At 37.7% G+C, this 16307-nt stretch overlaps 1 protein-coding gene across 2 annotated transcripts in view; it reads right to left on the reverse strand.

Annotated features, from left to right (window-relative positions):
- Positions 1-16307, reverse strand: part of KPNA1 (karyopherin subunit alpha 1) — a 53406-nt gene that overhangs the window by 10458 nt on the left and 26641 nt on the right. For both annotated transcript variants that reach the window (XM_082774195.1, XM_082774196.1), the window contains exons 7-11: positions 16216-16304; positions 14053-14152; positions 12790-12953; positions 11880-11958; positions 9338-9463 (exon numbers count right to left, since the gene is read on the reverse strand). In XM_082774195.1, coding sequence (XP_082630321.1) covers positions 9338-9463; positions 11880-11958; positions 12790-12953; positions 14053-14152; positions 16216-16304 — 558 coding nt within the window. The remainder of the gene's footprint in view (positions 1-9337; positions 9464-11879; positions 11959-12789; positions 12954-14052; positions 14153-16215; positions 16305-16307) is intronic.

The raw sequence follows: 16307 nt of genomic DNA on the forward strand, positions 1-16307 counted from the left end.
AGCTATTGCATAAATGATTACAGGCACCTTGTTCACTTCCCTGCTGTACCACAAATTCAGCCATCCTTACCCAAGAACATGCTAAAAGACCACAACGATTACTACAGCCTTTGGTAAGGTACTTCATGCAAGGAGACTGGCTTGAGAGAAGACCAGCTATCATTAGACTTTTAACTTTCCCACTGCTTGACATGCGTTAAGTGCTGTCACCACCTCACTCCTGAACGAGTCCCAGTTAAACGCATTTAACTACCCCTCTATAGTACAGCACGGTTTTTCAACTAGCAGTCTATTGACAGTTGAAAATCACAGGCCTTGTATTTGTAAAATAAACATTAACTAGATCAGAAAATAGCTTACTTTGAACTTAATATCTTCACTGAACTTTGCAAGTTCAGTTAAGCTCCAGTGGGGAGAAAACAATAAAACATAATAAAGAGAACAATAAAACGTTGAAGAAAAAGTGCTAGCAGCACTTTTTATTTTAAACTCCATGTTTACAGCCTTTCTTAGTGATTATTCTTGAAATCAAACTAGACTACACATGGACTCCTAGCTCTGACATCTTACGTTAGAATAATTACTATAGAAATAAGTCATGTGTTCCTTTCAATTAAATTTACTTGCACAATAAAATAGTAAGCCACTGAAACAGATTGCTGCTGTGTTTTGTTTTGTTTTTCCCCTTGAAGAAAAGCAAACTTGAGGCAGAGCAACACCCTAAAGGACTGTGGTAAGGTGAGATCCTAAAAGTGATGATTTAAATATTGATTTGAATGATTTTATTTTTTTTTAACCTTATTACCACAGTATGGGCATCTGACTTGTAAATGTGCTGAAAACTCAAGTAATGTGGTGAATATAAAGAATGTTCAAGATTATATCTTTCAAATAAAATGAACACTGTTAAGGGATTTCAGTTTAATAACTTTTAAAAAAATGATAAAAGTAAAAGATGAAAAAATTTCATGGTGTAAACTAAAGACTGACATACGAACATCTCGCTCTGCCAGCTGTTCGAGTGTTCTGCTATTCCCTGAAAAATTAGAGGTGCCTTGGCCATTCATGTGGGCAAATGTCTCATACTAGCTATAATGTAAAAGTTATTAAAACATTCTTTCTGAGCAGCCGATGTACGGTAATTTATTTTATCTATGCCTTCTAAAGGTGACTGAAATTTTTAAAGGAGTCTGATGACAGCAGGCTAACAGGGTAACAATTTTAAAGAAACACTCCAAGAACCATGTCATTTTTAGCAGTTCACATAGATTTTTCAATCCAAATCACTGTTACAATCACATGTAAAAAAAATATTTTAACATCCTGCTCCGACAGCAATCAAAAGCAGATGCACATGAAAATGTGAACTCTTGGTGTATTTCAAGTTTTTAAATTCAGTTACAGCAGCGAGTTTTAGTTTGACTACACCTGTAGGGAAAGATATGTGCTCATTTGTGCAGCACCTACTTATTACTGTGCTGTCTCTGCCTTTGATGATCTTGCTCAAAAGCGAAGAATAATTCTTCCTCTTCTTCTTCTTTCTTCAAAGAAAAATTCATCTTCTCAGATGCTGTTCATGTTTCTACAGCATTCTCTGTTTCTCTACCTGTCCCTTAATCTATACAGTTGCACCTCATATAAAATCAAGTTGACATTTTATGGTTCTCCTTACCACCAGTTTCATTTCCCATCATGTCCTCTAAAAACTGATGTATGTTCAGGGCAACACTGAAGATCTATACCAGAACCAGAATAACTTTTTGTTTGCTTGTTCTATTTATCCCTTTCCTTAAGATTTTAAATATTTATGTGGATTTTAGGCTGCTACTGGGCACTGTAGTAGCATTTTCAAAAATGTTATAAATTGGTTTTATGCCCAAGAGCTAATGCAGAGCCCATCCTTTTAAAAATGAAACTAACACCAAAATTTATGCCCAATTGCATCCCTTCATGTTTGTTGGAACTGAACTCTGTTTTGACTTATCATTGAGTCTTTCTGAAAATCAAACTGAATTTGAATCAAAAACTGAATTTTCAAATTTAATTTGAAATTGAATTGTAATACCCAGTCCTTTAGCAAATCTGGCCCTCGCTTTTGAAGTATTTTTTTTTGTTTGTTTTAAAACAGATGGCATTCCTGCAGCTCTGACGCTCCAAGAGGGTTGTCTGTCTCTTCGAAGCACTTCATCCTTTTTATTTCTTTTAATCAAGCTTATTCACTTCATAATATTTGATTTTAAAGAGCTGAGACAGATGAAAACGAATGTTCAGAATTTTATTACATCACCATGCATGCTGAATCTAACTACAATATAGTCATGGTTAGGGAGCAGCTCTTCAGCAGCAGTGTATTAAATTAGTACATGAACTGGCCAATACCAAATTAATTTGCTCCTCTTCTTTGGGTTCCCACAAATAAATCACTTATGGTATGCAAAAACACACATATAGTGTACAAGTGTCTACACATGAATCACCACATGCCTGTGATAGCAACAAAGTCTTACACTGTGATTGTGTTCTGCTCCTGCAAGCTCTCTTATTACCTTTAGCAACTCAAGATTACAGTCACCACCTTATCTGGAAGCTGTGAGTATTCCTACTACTACATTCTCCTCCTCCAGGCTGGGAATTTTAGTTCACAGGGGTTTCTCTGTAACTTGTGATCCAGTTATGCTGTTTACAGATTCAATTTACAACTGCTTTCTAAATGACCTAGCAAATATTTGTAAGGCAAAGCCACTTCAGATGATGGCATATGAGTACAAACCTGCTGCCATATGAGTCAAGAAGGAAGCACTTCAGATCTCATTTCTAATGGGCTTACGTTGTTGACACTGACACTAAATCCATATACTCCAAGCTGTGTATAAAGTAAACTTTATACTAGTTTACACAGGTTGCTATTGCTCTCAGGAAGAACCTGCACTATAATGAACAGCACTGTGTTAAGCTGTCTCCAGATTTTAGGGTCTGCCCTCCAAAAAATATAGTAATATGTACTGATGAGGTTTTCGGACAGAAAAAAAAATCAAAGGTATCCTAGCTGTGCTACCCTCAATATGGTGTGATGTACGGATGCACCACATGTGGAAGCCTAACAACAGTTTTACTTAAACACAAACTTAAACCTCAAAATCACTCGTCTGACTTTTGCTGGTCCACAGACAAAGAAACGTGACATTTACAGCAACACCATACTTTGCTCCTATTTGAGAGGCTTTTTAAAGCCCTGCCACCACAAACAGCATATGAGGATTTGAGACCATCTGTGCAAACTAAGGCATGAACCAAACACATTTTATACTTAAATAATTTGATAGTTTGCCTGTGTAAACTGCAACTCTGCATGTGAACTGTGGTATTCTTTTCCCACGTCCTCAGCCTTACTCTGGCCTTTTTGGAGAAGACCTGACAATTCTCAGCTTGTATCTTTACCCAGTTTGTAAAAATGCATTTCATTCTAGAGTTTCTAGAACTGATAGGCAATGTAGCATTTGCTACACTTGCTTATAGCACATTTCATCAAGGATAGGAAACCCTAAAGAAGAAATGAACGGCACAGATCCTGTTGCTACCACATGTAGCCGTATTCAGGTTTCCAGATGTTCTTGTGAGAATTTAAGGTATATCAGAAAAGAAGCGATAAGTTTCTTAACCTGTCAACAGGAGAGAACTCCTATGATGTCTTCACTGTCAGATATGGAAGATTGTATCTGGTGTACTGCCTTTCATAGCTTTTCAACAGGTTGCGTTTTCTGAGGCATCTGATAGCCTTTCATACCCTTCAGAAGGGTCGACAGTCAGGATTTAGCTTCAGTTGTGCAGTTCTCCTTCTGATTCCCAGGAAGATGTAGTTCCCCTTCTCCCTGACTGGGGAAGCTATCCACTGAAGTACAGCAAAGCTGTATACAAACTAGGAAATTAACAAACAAAAACTATACTTAGTGACAATCATGACTGCATCAGGATATACACATCCATCCCAAACCTTAAAAGCACAGAAATAAAGAGGGGAAAGACTGCTGTATTCCATCACTTTTCCATTGCCTAAACACTGTTGATAACACACTCTGAAAGGCTTTCACTTCCACATTTGGTGGGGGAAAAACAAAAAAAACACTCCTGTGTTTTAAACATTAGATACAAACAAAGTTCAGCACACATTTCATGCATGTTAACTTACATTGCTTACCAGTAGGAAGAGTTTACTTGATTGTGTTTGAGTGCGAATCTAACAGTGATAGGCTCCTGTCTTATCTTTTAGAAATGGCAGTGAAAGCCTTTGGAGTGTGCTAACAACATTATAGGCAGTATGAAAGTGGAAATGAATATAGAAGTCCTTCCCTCTAACTTTATATTTCTATACTTCTGAGTGGGTGGATGGAGGAAGCGTAACCCAATGCAATCTTAAACAACACTAAATATAGCTCTGTCTGTTAATATTGGTTGGGTAAATATGCATTAGATTTATTGAAATATTTCATTTTCTTCTTGGAGCGCTGAAGCAATGCTTAGATTATGGTTTGAGCACTACCCAGAACTTCCATGGTATTCAAACATCCTGATGGCTCTGGAGCAACAACCCACTCATTAGATCAGCTTGTAACTTGTAATAATGTACTTACTATGCAAAGCAGATATTTAACTTTTAGGAAATACATTACCATGGAGTGATTTTTTTTTTAACTTGATTTCTGGCTAAAGATTGTGCGCGGTCAAAATCCAGTTAATACAGCACAGACTGGAATAGATCTGGTTACAGTCTGTAATCTGCAGTAGGAACTACTGAGCAATTTGGAAGGTCTGGGGAGGAAGGAAAATAAATGACTTAGTTCAGAGCTGCATCTAGTATTTAGAATTCCTTCTGTAATGAAGGGCAATTCTCAAGAACTGACATTTTAATTCACTGCGATGTGTGACGTTACCTTTAAAGTTCATTTCTGCAGAGTAAAAAATGCAACATGGATGAAATAGGTCCATCCATGCACTTAGTAAATTGGATATTCTTCATAGATGGGAATTATCCCTTGTCCCCTCAGCTAGTGAAAACAAAACAGGCTTCTACTCTCTAAACTACATTTTAGCATAGGACCATGTTCAAGAAGAACTTTACCAAAAGCATAGTCCAACTTCAGAAACTATTTTGAAGCATTTTTCAGCTCAAGCATTTACAATGATTGGCATGGAGTAGGAGTTATCTGAAAGAATAGCTCAAAGAAGGAAGTTTGTGAGAAAAGCAGACGTATCCGCTCCAGAATTGAAAGGAGGTTTTATTACACCTTGAATCTCACATGACAAAATCTGTAGTCAGAGTAGACTCTAAAGAATTGGAGCTTTTCTGGAACCATTTTATACATATGTGATGCGACTTGCAGCATCTGATAATCACTGCAATTACACTTGCAATTGATAATAATAATTTCTAAGAAACAGCAGCTTCAAGATCTCCAATCAAACAGGTTGCAAACATTTTCAAGCATCCTTTACTTCACAACTTCACTCTAACAAGCCTCTTTCTTCAGTTCCAAAAACCTAAGCCTCGTGATGGATGTGATTTGCAAAATGTCCCAATTACCCAGATAGTTAACACCTGCTCCAGATAAGAAGCACTGTGTGTTTTTTTAAATCTCAGTTTTACAGCTGACAATATAGATTGTATTGGTAATGCACTTGGGAGAGTCAGTATTTCGCTACATAGCACGTGTGTGCTTAGAGTTCAGAAGTAGCTCAATTGCTCTGAATCGGTCCTAGGGGATTCTTGAATGAGGAACTACAACTTTCACTTTTGAGAATTTTCTTCTCTCTTTTATTTTTTTTTTTTTTTTTTTTTTGAATTGAATGCAAACATTCATTGAAAAACAGGCTTCCAACTTCACTTGTGACGTAGCCAAAGGCAGGCTATACTTAAAGCTGAATTCCTTTAAATCCAAATGCATTTTGGTGATGTGATAGACTCTGTATTTTCTTCCTGACACAAGAATACCGAGAAAGAGCTTCTTCCCAGACAACAATAACTATTTTTCTTTGCAAAGCAAAAGGGTTCTTCTGTACTTGTAAAGGACCACCAGCTAAAATTTAAGGTGCAATATTAATGGCTAATAGCATTAATTTCCCCATCTTTGCCTTCCCCACCTCCTTTTCCCAAGGCATAAGCCAATTCTATTCTGTTCTCAGTAGAAAGAGGTCTCACCTAAACTGGTGATGAGGCGTTTTGAAACCTTTACAAACTACTGAACACACGCAATTTTGTTTAGCTAGACCACCTAACAAATTTGTTTAGCTAGACTAGGCAAATTTTGTTAACTTTAACAAAAGAAATATTACATTATCACTTTTTTTCAAATAAAGTTGAGACAGCAACTGAAGACTCAGAGGTTTGTGAAGGGTATAGTTAAGATTCCACCTACACCTTTACTTTTAGATGTCTGAGCAGTGCGTATCAGGTGTAGGAATAGTGTCTGTCCTTGTTAGCACAGTAACTCCTTCACTTGAACAGAATGATGTGATAAATTGAATACTTACGTAGAAGGCACAAAAGCAAGTGGATTATTGAAATAGCTTCTAGGTGTACAAGAACAAATTACCTCTAGAACTCTTCACAATTTTATCTTCAGTAGATCATGAATACGAAAACAAAGATCCTGAGGTTTTGAAAAAATGCTCTAATAACGAACTTCACTTTCTATTGCCATTTTAGATACTTGTTTCTTTATGGAATGACTTTGTTTCTGATTTTCTCAAGATCATCTTTTTCATAGTTTGCAACACTCCTACATGGTTCTGTATCTTAAAGGACCTCTAACAGAGTTGGGAAATACGAAATTAAATAAATGTGCTGGGCTGGACTGTTCCACAGAACTCTTAGGCTTAAAACTCTTAGGCTCCCCAGAGCCTCTTAAGCTTCCTGGGAAAAGCAAGAATAGCCTACTAGATAGAAAGAAGTATGAGCAATATTTTCTAAGGTAGTAACAGTATGGATAAGGCAGCCAAAAGATCCTTCACTGCAAGAAAAGCAAAGGCAAAAACATTTTTACCTTATTACAAGTGGTAGTAACTACCTTCTCAGCACTGCTAATTGTACAGCAATTAGAATTGCTGATACAAGAAAAAACAGGGATGCAGTTGCTGATTTTATACAGTGCTTTATCTTATATATTCACCTAGTCCACAGATCTAATATGCAAGCGACAGCAAAGCTAGAATTGAAATTCTTGGAGCTCTCCCAACATTAGATCAAGTGACCAAATCCTTCTGAATCTGACAAAAAAACATGATCTTCAGTGGAAAGAGTAAAATCTTGACTGAGAAATGTAAACACAGCTTTAAGAGGTTTGTTTGCTCTCAGTTCCATCTTAGTCACGTCCTTGCATCAAATGAAAAAGACGTAGCTTTTCAGCTCATAAGTTGTATTTTCTTGCCTACTTATTTTCTAAGATGAGTACCTCTTAAGTTAGATAAATATTCACACTTAATTACAGAAAGTTTAGCAGACTCTTATCTTCCTGAAAAGTCTCATCTTCATTTCCTATTTTTTTCTGAAAGGTAGATGAAGACCTCTTCAAGATGTTATGACTTTATGTTGCCCCTTCAGCAGATGAATATTGTTTGTAAGGTAGAAGGCTTAACTAAACTGCTGCAAAAACCACCTGCAAAGCACGTATCAGGGCTTCATCAGGGAAAACAATGCAGCTTTTTTCACAATCTCCTGCAAGATTTCTGCAAAAAGAATTCCATCCCTTTGGTGAAGAAGCTTGACCACTTCATGCTAATTCTGATGATACAGAATGAATAATCAAGAGCCATCAGATATAAGAATAACAAGTGTTAGACTGCCTTCTAAGGAAAAGGATATGACAAAAATATCTCTCAGTCACTTCTGCCAACGTAATATGGACTTGGATTGCTTTCTGCCTGGTTACTACACAGTGACAAAAATACTTCCAAAGCCTAATATTTCTGCTATTCTTTTCTATTCCTCAAAGACTAGATGCCTTCAATTGGACTTCCACACACCCTCTGCAATCCCTGAGAATACTCTCTATATCCTGTGAGGGAGAAGAGCACTGAGAAATGGAACTTCAGAAAAATTAAGTTTGACTTATGCAAGGAACCTTCATTCAACCAGCTTGATGGGAACCTAGTACATTTATCAGATGCAGCCTGGTTTCACTACAATCTTGTTTTTCCATCAGTTCAAAGAATCATAGAATCATTCAGGCTGGAAAAGACCTCTAAGATCATCTAGTCCAACTTTTAACCTAGTACTGAGAAGTCCACCACGAAACCATGCTACTAAGTTCTACATCTACACCCTTCTTGAAGACCTCCAGGAGTGGTGACTCAACTACTTCCCTGGGCAATGCTGGAAAAAAATAAGGAAAGATGTTCTCCTTGAAAGCCAAACAAAAAATTTCTTAGCATGGCTGTTCTTAAAAACTTCACACCCAGGGAAGACAAAAACGTGTTGAACAGTTTCTTCATTTCCTAGTCTAAGAAAAAAAAAAAAAAAAAACTGTAGAGGAGATGGTCAATCTCTCACTGGGAGACAAGTCCCAGGACTTCCTCCTGATGGCTGAACCTAAGTCCAGATTCCGAACAAATATGTGGTCTTTTGGAGGCCTTATTGTAAAGATTGACATAAGGGACTGACTGAGACTTTCATTCGCTTGTGTGTGCTACCCCTTAACATGACAGGATTGCAACATTTGGTACAGCCAGGAAGGACAAACCCCACAGCAACATGTTAGACATCCTCTACTACTGCTCAGTTTAATAAAAAGCATGTTTTTGATTTGGCTAAGCACAACTGCCAATTTTAGCAATTATAAAAATATATAATTACGACTAAAAGTATTTATAATGTAGTTGGTCCATATCTGGTGGTGAAATCAAGAAACATCTAAAGTTATTTGATTCTCAAAGTCTGTAGCTTCCTTGTTTCCTGTTTGAGGATTCCTATACCATAATTGTCAAAGGCATGAAGCAAATAATTTAAAGCAAGGTTTTTTTGAACTTAGTCCACTTTTGTCATTCGTTAGCATGACTATGGGAGGGAGGGGAGGGGGCGATAATCTGTGGACGGTTATGAAATTAAATAATTCTAAATTGCATCTGAGGGATGACTGAGGCATTGAAATATTCTAATTATCCCCAAAATCTGTAATATACTTCTGCTTATAAATAATTATATATTCATATAATTGTGTATATACAATGCAAAAAATAGTTTGTGTTGCATATACACAACATAATTTGTATAGTTTGTGTTGTACCACCTGATATGTTCTTTCTAGCCTGCAAGACAAAGATTACCAATCATAGCTGAAAAGGTTACCTGGATCTGGGCTCTGTTTCCAGCTGTTATATTAGATATTGTCCAGCAGGCTTCCTTTTTGATAGATTCTTTAGGGCTGCTTAGCAAATGCAGTAAGCTCTGCAGGGCAGAACAATTCAGAATTACCTGAATACAAAGGAAAAAAAAAATCAAATCTTAGAGGAAATTTAGAATAGAGAATTACATGAAATAAGGAATGTGTTATCTTCAAAAGCTAGGAAGTATATGCCATCGAGATAATTTCCCCAAAAGCTTTAGTTTTTGCTCTATTTTTTAAAATAAATGTTTGCATTTTATATGCAGGAAAGCTAATGAGAAAAACAACTGAGTAGTTCAAATAAGACAACACATCTTCATTATCACCGGAACATACCAAGATACTAACACCATTATGATCAACAAAAATTAGACACCAGTATTTTCCTATATTCTGGTCTTCTGTGCTTCTGCACATCTGGAAGCTCCTACTTCTGTTTCCTACATCAGCTGGCAAAGCGGAGCAGACAATTGCCAGTGTTGTGCCCAATGACATGAGTGGGCAATTCTTGATGCAAAAAAAAAAAAAAAGTAAAAAATTGGAACTTCACAGAAGAGAAGGTTGTGGTTTTTTTTTTTAAATGTTAATTAAATTGCCATATTCTAAGAGTCAAAAATCTGAAGAGCCTACCAAGAAACGCAGTAATTTTGCCTTGAATAGCAAAAGCAGGCAGCTTACAAAGACCATGTGATGCAAAATCTTATTGAGAAATTCTTCAGCCTGCTTGTGAAGGTGAAAAGGATGAGACAGTCCAGCTAAGTAACGGTGATAATTTCTAATCTTGAAATATGTGGATTCCCTTGCTTATCACTCTCCCCCTTTCCACCTACTACCTCCTCTCAGACTCTTTACATATTCTTATAACTTTCCATTGCAAATTAAGAATTAAAAAAAAAAAAAAAAAAAGGTTATGGTTTAGGATTTTCTTATATATACATGCCGGGACAAGAGAGGTTTATTTTTTTCTTCATACATGCCATCTTTCAAGCACTGGCAATTATTAATTGTTGGAAGTGAGACATTAGGTAAAAGCAGGCCTGTGTTTTGAGGCTGTACACAAACCTTCTTTAGGCAACTGGTAGAAACGTATTGACTGTTAAAAGCTGGGCTCTTCCTTCTCCCTCCAAGATCTGTTTACATGCAGAGATTTTAGTGTGTTCTGGACCCCTCTTTAGCATGCAACATTGTCTGCATGCAGGATCATCAAGCTATCTTCCTTTAAATATTCTTTAGAATTTTAGGAACACTTACGTATGCTCTTCTTAAAAAAAAAAACAAAAAAACAAAACAAAAAAAAAAAAAACAGCATGCAAAGGAGTTGAAACATTTTTTTGAACTGAACTCTAAGATTTCAGTTTATGAAATGCACTATTTAATTATCTCTATTACACATGATTTAGTGATCCCTTGGGGTTTTACTTAGAAAAACAACACTATGAAATCACAAAGCACATCTCATGAGCAATCTGCAAAATAGCCACTGAGAAAATACAAAAATGCCAATGCAGTCTAGCTACCCAACAATCGAAGTAACAATAAAAAAACATGTTGACCTCCTCTAGCACTAGTGACAAGATATTCAAACATTATCTTGCTGCTGACTAACTTACCCTTGTCTCTGACTTCACTGTCAGAGAGCAATAAAATTCAAAAGGATACACTTATACAAGCCAAGAAATAAGCACTGAACAAGCCTCAAGGTGAGGAAATTGAATTTTAACTTCAGCATAATTTACATAGAAGAAGCAGTTCAATGCTTTGCATAGGAAATCTCATGCTTTATGCATCTACACTTGACTGAAAGCATCTTTTTCCAGACTCTTCCAATCATCTCACACATTTAGTTTCTATCACTATCTCCTGGATGTCCATGTCACTTCCTCCACTGCACACACCACCTCATTTGCAGCTACCACCACTTCTTGATCCCACTTCTGTCATCAGCGTTAACAAAGCAGCCCACCACAGCAAGCCTGTTTGAGTAGTACCTCTGAGGCATCAGGTTCCTGGCTCCCAGTTTAATCCCAACACAGTGGTGGGAGCCACTGCCTAATACTTCTCCAAGAATGTACCCAGATTGTGCGACATGCTATCCAAAATCTGACCACTCTTTTTTGGTATATTCATCACAGAATACGTTGACACTGTTACTGGTGTCAAACACAACAGGACCTCGATAGCCCCACCATGCTACATCATTCAGCATAAAATTCAGCACAAGAGGAAGACTAGCTTTAAACAAAACAGAAAGGAAAAGAAAAATATCAAAGAGCATTGGACAGCTACATCAGAATCCCAGACACAATTATGTAAGAATTAACAGCAGTTCAGGATTGAAGAGAAAACCTAAGAAAACTAATACATATTTTGAAACAACTAGTGTCAATGTTTTCACTTTCAAACTTCAAAAGAAACAGGACAACGTGCTTGTGAATAGGTTATATCAGTTTAATCACTACTGAAAAGATGAACAGGGGTACAACACAAGAGAAAGTGAATCCATACCTGGGTCTGGATATCATCTCCTGTGACTATGTTCCCAACAGCTCGTAAGGCAGGAGACACTACTTTGTAGTCGTTGTGCCTAGAATTACCAAAGAAAGACTGAAGTGTTAACCATCCTGAATTATTATCATCTTTACCTCCTCAAGGAAGGAATATGAGCTAGGGGAAAACCTCCTTGCTAAGTCTGACTTAACTCGTCACCTGAAACAACACACATTTTGATTTTAAACTAATGGTAACTGTTTCTAGGGTTACATATCATTTAGCAGCATAAAAATTCAAATATGAGATTAAAAAAATACAAATACCTCAGAATATAGGCATCTTTGGGAAAAAAAAATCAACTATGTAACATACTTAATGTAGCGTGCACAAAGGCAAATAATGAGACAGAGGAATACAGCCCTCTGTAAACAATCATTTAACCATATTCTGCCATCATATGCATTCGCCCCTGAACTGCATCTTCCCATCACCATCGTTAAAATCAGGACTGGAAGGAAAAACTAAAGATTTTTTTCTGAAATGAAAACACTTCTTTACAAAAAAACATTATCTTACATAACACATTCTATTCATTAATTCAATGACAGATTTGCTTTAATCTAACAAGCCTTAATTGCATTTTTAATTTACATCATTGAAATCTATTGTTTCTTGGTTTTAGGTAAATGTTACAAAAATTCATCTGTTAGATGTGGGAAAATCTCTTTAGAAAGAACAGAACTAGGCCAGAAGAAGTTCCATTCTGTTACTCATGAGTGGAGACAGGTAAAATTATAAAACTCAAATCTTGTTTTTTTAGAAAATTATTAAATTTCAGGATATATCTAATTATACTTCCTGTTGAAGCAACCTTGATTTTAGGGAAAGAAGTGATTAATGCATTTGCTTAGAATGAATTTCTTACATTAGCAGTTCCACAAGTCTTCTGCAGACTCCTGCATCAATCACAGCCTGGATTTTATCGTTGGGGCCATCAGACAAATAGGACAAAGCCCAGCAGGCATCAGCTAATACATCTGTATCATTAACAAAGAGCAGCCAGGAAAGCACACTGAGACAAGGTGAAACCTGTAGAACATTAAAAATAGATACGTACGTTACACAATTGAAAGGGCAAGAATATTTATTAATGTCAGTTAATTCTGTACATGGCAATAGAACTATTCACTGGCATCAAAAGAAGCATGGCCAGCAGGTCAAAGGAGGTGATTCTCCCCCTCTACTCTGCTCTCATGAGACCCCACCTGTAGTGCTACATTCAGCTCCCAGCATAAGGAGGACATGGAGGTATTAGAACATGTCCAGAGGAGGACCACAAAGATGATCAAGGGTCTGGAGCGGCTGGAGCACCTCTCTTATAAAGACAGGCAGAAGGGGCTGAGGTTGTTCAGCCTGGAGACAAGGCTCTGGGAAGAACACATAGCAACTTTACAGTACCTAAAGGGGATCCTACAGGAAAGCTAGGGATGGACTCTTTATCAGGGATTATAGTGATAAGACAAGAGAGAATGGTTTTAAACTAAAGAAGGGAAGATTTAGATAAGATAATAGGAAGTTTTTCACTATGAGGCCAGAAAAACTGTGGACATCCCATCCCTGGAAGTGTTTAAGGCTAGGCTGGATGGGGCTTTGAGCAACCTGGTCTAGTAGAAGGTGTCCCTGCCCATAGCAGGGATGATCTTTAAGGTCCCTTCCAACTCAAATGGTTCTAATATAGCAAGCTCATGTACTAGGAAAATTGCAGACCTCTGTAGCACTTCTGTGCAGGGCTGTAGCTACACAAATATGGAGGAACGAGTCAGCAGAAAAGCACTATGAAAGTTCTTCAGCCTCTACAGTACAGTATCTGGCAACTTTAACTCATAGTTGTCCACTAAGGCATGTCATACTTTGCACTAAAGCAGCCATGTTGCAGAGTTTTTTGTTCTACTGTGTAATGGGCATCTCTGATATAGGAACAACAACAAATTCACTAGGAGGCAGCAATATCAAAACAGTGGTGTTGTGAATATCTGCCAAAAAGACTAAAACCAGTAGTTCGTAAGAAGCCAATACATTGTATCAAAGCAACTCTGAAATGTTTCTGGTATAGTTTAAGCTTCACCACCTTTATTGATTATTTGGACACCACCACCTCACAACATATTTCCTTTCAGATATTTCTTACCTTGGCAAAATCTGGAGGAGGATTTTTTCCTCTGCAGAGGTTGGATAGAGCCCATACAGCATTTCGGGTCATGGTGAGACGGTTCTGTTTTGAAAGCAATCTAAAACAAACAAAAATTCCAAGTTTTACTTTTTCAAAATCAAAGCCAGGCAACCCAGGAGGGTCAGCTGCCTGATTCATTCACGTGAACTCAGGCTTACATTTTAACTGATGGAAGGGAAAAATACGCTGGATTTTTTTTTGTATAAAAATGCATCCTGAGGAAAATTATGCTTGATGGCTGGATACTAATCTACATGCCAGACATGTGAATACTAGTATCCTGGCAAGAACAAATACTATTACACTAAAATCACGTTCATTTAACTTTCTAGATATTGACATGGCAGATCAACAGTCAAGAGGCATAGGAATTGTGACAAAATTACTCTATGTGGAAGTATGTGTAGATAGTTTTGAAAAATACTCTTGTTGAACAGTCATTTACGCGTCAGTCTCAGTCAATCAGCTCTACTATAGACTTTTCTTTGTTAAGCTTACTAGTGACTGAGAATAGAACTTAGAGAACACATACAACCACCTTTAATGTTTCCCAGACGTTTCCAACAGTCACTTATCTCACAGCAACCACAGTTCACAGACTTTCTGTGCATAGTGGTTCCAGTCCCAGCGTAAGTCTTGCCCACTACATTCTTGTAAGACCAAAAATTCTACAGGTCATGCCAAACCAGTACCTTTCTGCAGTTTTTACAGGATGATATTCACATACCATCTGCAGGGTTCACCTTCTGCTCCGTAAGACACAGGAATGCCAACAGTGTGTTGTACTGTAATACTGACATCTTTACGGTATCTGCATACCAAAGTCACCCTCTTATGTTAGGACTTCCACATTGATCGAAGTCGCTCCAGTCTCTGGTACACTGTGCATCCCCTCATCTGAGATCACTCCTCCACAACTATGTCTGTGCAGTTGGTTAATTAAGGCAAACAGTGGGAAGCCTTTAAATGAGGCATTTCCCTGACAGCTTAGAAATTACTAGTCATAGTGTTCTTTGGCCTAGGAGGAATGCACTAAGGCAAGGCCTAATTTTTCCACAACTGTAACAAGTTGTTTTCTTTTTCTGATAGCTATCCTATACCATGCCTATGCCTTTGTGACAACAGGGTAGAACCCCAGAGAAAATTCTGATTAGGCATCAGAACACTGTCCTTTCACCATGCCACAGTCAAATACTGCAACAGGTTGCTCTGTGTGGTTATAGAATCTATGTATGATTTTCCAAATTCAACTACTGTCCTGGTTTTAGCTGGGACAGAATTAAGTTTCTTCTCAGAGGCTTGTATGATGCTGTGGTTTAGATTTTTAATGAAAATAGCACCAATAACACACCAATGTTTTCAGTTGTTGCAGAGCAGTGCAATGACCATTTGTGCTGCCCTGCCAGCAAGGAGGCTGGGAGAGCACAAAAAGCTGGGAGGAGACACAGCCAAACCCAAACTGACCAAGCACATGTTTTGTACCAGATAGAATCATGCTCAGCAATAAAAGCCAGGGTAAAGGGGGAGGGGGGAAACGACACTTGGAATAATGGCTTTTGTCATTCCAAGAAACCGTTATTCATGATGAGCCCTCTTTTCCTGGAAGTGGCTAAACACCTGCCTGCTGATGGGTAATGAATGAACTCCCTGTTTTGCCCTGATTGCATGTGGCTTTTACTTTATGAACTGTCCTTATCTCAACCCATGAGTTCTTACACTTTTACCTTTTGAATTCTCTCCCCCATCCCAGCTGGGGATAGTGAGAGAGCAGCTGCATGACTCCTAACTGCCTGCAGGCTTAAACCATGACTAGTTAAGTGGCTGAGCAACCAATTCTGATTTCGCCTACTATGAGGAGAGGATGTGACTAGATGACCTCCAGAGGTCATTTTAAATTATTCTATAATTCTGTAATAGTCCTAGGCACCCACACACACTGTAGAATAAAATAGCTTCAGTTTAGCCACTCCTAACACATTTCCTTTTAGGTACATTAAAAAAGAAGTCCTCATAAAGAAAACTGATTAGTCCACGACAATAATTGTTTTTCAAGGCAAAGCAAACTTCAGTCTCATCAGGCACTTGAGCAAAATTCTGAAGAACATATTAAAACAGACTTACTGCAGTAAAGGGGGCAGGATATTACAGTCCAGTACATAGTCTCTGCACATAGTACTGTCTCCAGCAATGTTGCCAAGAGCCCATACTGCCTG

This window comes from Aythya marila (genome assembly GCF_965140915.1).
Source record: "Aythya marila genome assembly, chromosome: 1".
Lineage (NCBI taxonomy): Eukaryota > Metazoa > Chordata > Aves > Anseriformes > Anatidae > Aythya > Aythya marila.